This window comes from Bos grunniens, chromosome 11 (assembly GCF_055505025.1).
Source record: "Bos grunniens cultivar Pamir isolate PY7600 chromosome 11, Bosgru_T2T1.0, whole genome shotgun sequence".
Lineage (NCBI taxonomy): Eukaryota > Metazoa > Chordata > Mammalia > Artiodactyla > Bovidae > Bos > Bos grunniens.
In genome coordinates, this window is record NC_141175.1 from 29,371,027 (window position 1) to 29,376,228 (window position 5,202).

Consider the following 5,202-nt stretch of genomic DNA (forward strand, 5'->3'; position numbering starts at 1 on the left):
TCTTGTGAGATTCCACTGTGGAAAAATTGTTTACTTATTGACAGTTAAGTTTCTTAGATCTGAAAAATAAACAAACAAAAAACACTAGGCATTGTAGTGGAGGTAATCCAATGTGAGGGAAGCAGATTTGGTCATTTGAACGAGGATAGCTCTTAAAGGATACTAGAACTAATGTCTTATTTGACCTGATGATATCTGTATCCATCTGAGATCTACATCTTGACACATGGATCACATTTTTCGCATATATGAGTAAATGGCTCAGTCACAGCTGGTGCCCAGGTTTGACTGGACGGTTAGCACAGACTGGAGTTTGAGATAAGAGACTTCCAGAAAGTTCCAACTAAGTTCCTAAGCATTTAAGTGAATTCTCCACAGTCATTTACTGATTCTTACATAGATTCTGGCATTGTGCCAGGGCTTCAAGATGCTGAGATAATAAAGAATCCGAGCCTTCCAATGGCTTCCAGTCAGAGGGGGAGTCAGAAGTAGGAGGCAATAACCTCATCATGATCAAACACTGAGGGCAGGAGGAGAAGGGGATAACAGATGAGATGGTTGGATGGCATCACCAATTAGATGGACATGAATTTGAGCGAGCTCTAGGAGTTGGTGACACACAGGGAACCCTGGCCTGCTGCAGCCCATGGTGTCGTAAAGAGTTGGACACGACTGAGCGACTGAATTGAACTGAACCTCATCTTGATATAGTGAGTCTCTCCTTTCTGAACCACCAAGAAGCATCCCACTCCCTCCAGAATGGAAATGGCCCAACCTGTGTAGTTGTTTCCTCCACAACTGTTCTCCATCCTGAGTTTCAACTCTCTCTCTCTCAACCAAGGGCAGCCACACTAAGCTATTCTCTTTTGCTAGAATTCGTCCTACTTTTCCCCCACATCTCTGTTTTTGCTCAAGCTGTTCCTCCTTCCTGGGAGGTCCTCCCTCCCTCCCTCCTTCCATCCCCCTCCCCACCTTTTCTGTCCTTTAAGATGCTTTGACTTAGGCCCCTCTAGATCAGACACAAGTGTCATCTCCTGCCAAATACAAGGAGTAGATGAAATAAGTCCTGGTGGGTCGCCGGAGACTAGGGTTCTAGCACACTCCCCACCCTCAAACACACACTAATTTGTCCTGTTCTAGCCTGCAAGTTTCTCCGCCCACCCATCCGGACTTCAGCCTCTTCTTGCCTAATGGGGTGTGGGGTGGTTGGTTTTTATTGCACTACTTACTTCAGATAAACCAGGATCCAAATTAATCCTGCAAACCAGGACTGAGGCTGCCCTTTTCTGTCTGGTTACTTCCTGAGTGTACCTGAAGTTCTGCATTAGCCTCGACCTTCCTTTTTCACTGACCCTCTTTCCCTGAACCTTCACCTGGAGACCTAGGCTGGGTGCCCGAGAAAGGGGTAAAGTGACAAGCTTGTTAAAGCCGGAAACCGGAACCAGGCCCACCCACGAGGCACCCTGTAGCAGATCCAAACACGGCCCAGGGAGAGAACCCTCGTGGAAGGATGGGGGTGGCAGGCTGGAAAAGGGGAGGGGCTGCTTCTAAAAGAAAAAAAAAAAACCAACAAACCACAACCTTGCTTGGAAATAAGCCTGTGTGCGTGTGTGTCTGCGTGTATGTGTATTTAAAAACAAAACCACGTTAAAGGAGTCGCTCCCTACCCTACAGGTCCGACCACCCGCTGGGAGTTTGCGAAGCAAGCAGGGCAATAGGAGTGGGAGAGAGTCATCCACGCTCCCACAAAGTGCCTCCTGTCTCGGAACCGCTTGCCCAGGCCCCGCGGGCTGCTCCGGGCAGCCGGCTCCAGCCCTTCAGTCCCGCGCGCACAAACTGCGGCGAAAGAGCGAACCTTGACGCAGCTAGAGACCCACAGCTCCCGCCGCGGCCGCAGACTCCCCAGTCGCCGCCTCTCCCAGCCCCGCGGCCAGGGCAGTCAATCAAGCCCGCCCGGCCCCGCCCGTGGGCTGCAGCGAACGGCCAATCAGAGCCAAGCTCCGCAGCGATGAGCTCAGTCGGCTTGCTTCCCATTGGACGGCTATATTAAGAAAGTCGCCGAACTCTTTAAATAGCGGGCGCTAGGGCCGCAGCCTGTATCTGCCGCCGCAGTCGGGCTGAGTTCGTGTTCTCTCTTGTGTCTTCGCCTAGGCCTAGGAAGACCCAGAAGGGAGCTAGGCCGCGTCCGCTTGCTCTGGCCACCTTTTGCTCACAAAGGCGCCGACCCGGGACCCGGGGCGAGGAGAGCGGCCGCCGCTCGGGAGCAGCGCGGAGACGCACCGTGCGCCCTATGCCCCCGAGTCCCCCACCGCCCCCGCCGCGGCAGCCCGAGCACAACGAGAGAACGCGCGCCATCCCGGGACCTGGGTGCAGCTAGCGACCCTTGTCCCCAGCGCTCAGCCCGAGGTGAGCAGTGAGCGGCGAGCGGGACGGCAGCGAGGCGTTCGCGGGGCCCCTCCTGCTGCCCGGGCCCGGCCCGCTCATGGCGGCCATCCGCAAGAAGCTGGTGGTGGTGGGCGACGGCGCGTGCGGCAAGACGTGCCTGCTGATCGTGTTCAGTAAGGACGAGTTCCCCGAGGTGTACGTGCCCACCGTCTTCGAGAACTATGTGGCCGACATCGAGGTGGACGGCAAGCAGGTGGAGCTGGCGCTGTGGGACACGGCGGGCCAGGAGGACTACGACCGCCTGCGGCCGCTCTCCTACCCGGACACCGACGTGATCCTCATGTGCTTTTCGGTGGACAGCCCGGATTCGCTGGAGAACATCCCCGAGAAGTGGGTGCCCGAGGTGAAGCACTTCTGCCCCAACGTGCCCATCATCCTTGTGGCCAACAAGAAAGACCTGCGCAGCGATGAGCACGTCCGCACAGAGCTGGCCCGTATGAAGCAGGAACCGGTGCGCACGGATGACGGCCGCGCTATGGCCGTGCGCATCCAAGCCTACGACTACCTCGAGTGCTCGGCCAAGACCAAGGAGGGCGTCCGAGAGGTCTTCGAGACGGCCACGCGCGCCGCGCTGCAGAAGCGCTACGGCTCCCAGAACGGCTGCATCAACTGCTGCAAGGTGCTATGAGGGCCGCGCCCGACCCGCCTGCCCCTGCCACTGCGGCTCCCCATCCCGGGCCCGACCCCCACGAGCCCTGAGACGGGGAGACCCTTGCCCCCCCAAGGACCCCCACCGGACTGCCTGGCGTCTGCTTTCAGCCCCGGCAGCCGTGGCCTGGAGACTCGGGCTTTGGCGCCCAAGAATCGGCCGCGTGGTAGGCACCCGGCGCCCCCTTTCCAAGTGTCTGTGCGTCCACCTGTGTGGCACAGGCTTGGCCACCCCGCTGAGTGCCAAGGGTCCCCTGAACACCATTTTCTGAAGAGCCAAGCCTCTTCAGGGTGTGTGGCTGTGTGTATGTTCGACTCCCCGCTGCCGAGTTTTCACCCCACGCCAGCCCCTGCTCCCCGGACATGAGCTTGGCGCCGGGGTGCGGCCGCGCCCCATCGGATGTGCGTCTGTAACCAGTGAGCGCCTGCTATCCCCTGTCTGTAACATAGACCTCGGGACCTTCGGGAGGGGAGGGCTGGGGAGGATGGGGTGTTATATAAATATAGATATAATTTTATTTTCGGAGGTAGGATGGTGTTATTTAATGGTGGTGGTGGGTGGAGTGACAGGGCGCTAGAACAGCTCCAGCCGGGTCAGAGTGAGGCGTCAACCCAGCAAGAACAAGACTTGGCCATGTTTCCTACCCCTGGGGAAGACATTTGCAGCTGACTAGGGGCCTGAGAGGACACAGCTTCCAGACTCCTGTCTCCTGCCAGCCAGCCCCCGCCCCGCCACGGCGAACCCCTCACTGGCCATTGAGAAAGAGGGGTGAAGTGTGCTGCAGGTTGTTTTTGCCATAAGCGAACTTTGTGCCTGTCCTGCAAGTGAAAATTGTTCAGTCCAAGAAACTGATGTTATTTGATTTATTTAAAGGCTAAAACTTGTTTTTTTTCTTCTTTTTGGAACGAATTCTTTGCACAATTGTTTCATTGTTTGACATTTAATGCACTTGTCATTTGCATAAGACGGTAGCATTCTGACCACACTTGTACGCTGTAACCTCATCTACTTCTGATGTTTTTTTTAAAAAATGATGATGACTTTTAAAAAACAAGGAGAAGAAAAAGAAACCACTAATTTTTTTCTTTTGAAAAAAGTGGCAACACTGTTCTATTTTGCGATTTTATTTGTGCACGTATGCGCACTCTTTTGATAAAGGGCAGTAACCAGTATTAGGGCCTATCTAAAACCTTTTGTTGTTGTTTTTTTTTTTTTCCCTCAAGGCAGTCTCTAAAGCTGTGTGAAATTTTCTCTGCATCTCTGTACAGAGAATAAACCTCCCCCTTGTGTCTCTTCTCCCCCTCCCTTCCCCATCCGGTGGTACTTCTACTAAATTGTCTTGTTTTTTTTATTTTTTAAATAAACTGACAAATGACAGTGGTGAGCTTATGATGTTTACATAAAAGTTCTATAAGCTGTGTATACAGTTTTTTATGTAAAATATTAAAAGACTATGATGATGACATTTATAAAATGGCTCCTGTGGTTTAATGATGTGTAAAAATCTTGTGAATTTGAGGGCAAGGGGAGAACTCTGCTAGGTGAGGCCCCACTAACTCTATTTCCTTCCAAGTGTTTGTAGGAAATGGGGATGAAATCTCTTTGAGGATGTGAGGGGGTTGGGTGGCCATGGATGACCAGGTTGCTCCTGCCCCAGGGCCAGAGGTTACCCAGGCTCCCAGTGCCACAACCTTTGACCTAATGTGAACTGTCTGAATGGCTTATACACTTGTGTCTAAGTCTATTATGGAGCCTGTGTATCCTACTCTTTGAAACTCGAAAAGTTGTCATTTGTGCATTCAAATAACTTTTTAAATACCTTTTTTTTGGTTTGTTTTTGTTAATCACTGTCTCAAAGACTGATTCCTGGGTTCCCTTCAGATCTTCAGGGGTTACAAAATGCCCCCCTGAGATTGTAGGATGTTATCTCTGACCTGAACTGGGTAGAAGTAGGGGAGAGCCCAAATCAGAAGCCAGTCCTTCTGCTGTGGAACTTTCATTTGCGTGTCTGTATGGAACCCAGAATGCTTTGTTCTAAGTACCAAGAGTAGCCGCCTTACCAACAGAACACTGGTGGTCTTGAGTGGCTGCTATTTAAAGTTGGAGCA

General features: G+C 52.8%; 1 protein-coding gene across 1 annotated transcript; it reads left to right on the plus strand.

The window, feature by feature from the left end:
• Positions 1 to 2,096: 2,096 nt before the first annotated feature.
• On the plus strand, positions 2,097 to 4,568 carry RHOB (ras homolog family member B). The gene has a single exon (XM_086323593.1). The coding sequence runs from the start codon at positions 2,483 to 2,485 to the stop codon at positions 3,071 to 3,073; it is 591 nt and encodes a 196-aa protein (XP_086179719.1). The 5' UTR covers positions 2,097 to 2,482; the 3' UTR covers positions 3,074 to 4,568.
• The last annotated feature ends 634 nt before the right edge of the window (positions 4,569 to 5,202 follow it).

Excerpts from the sequence above, each read along its gene's own strand:
- RHOB (XM_086323593.1), top strand. The coding sequence starts at position 2,483 with ATGGCGGCCATCCGCAAGAAGCTGGTGGTGGTGGGCGACGGCGCGTGC.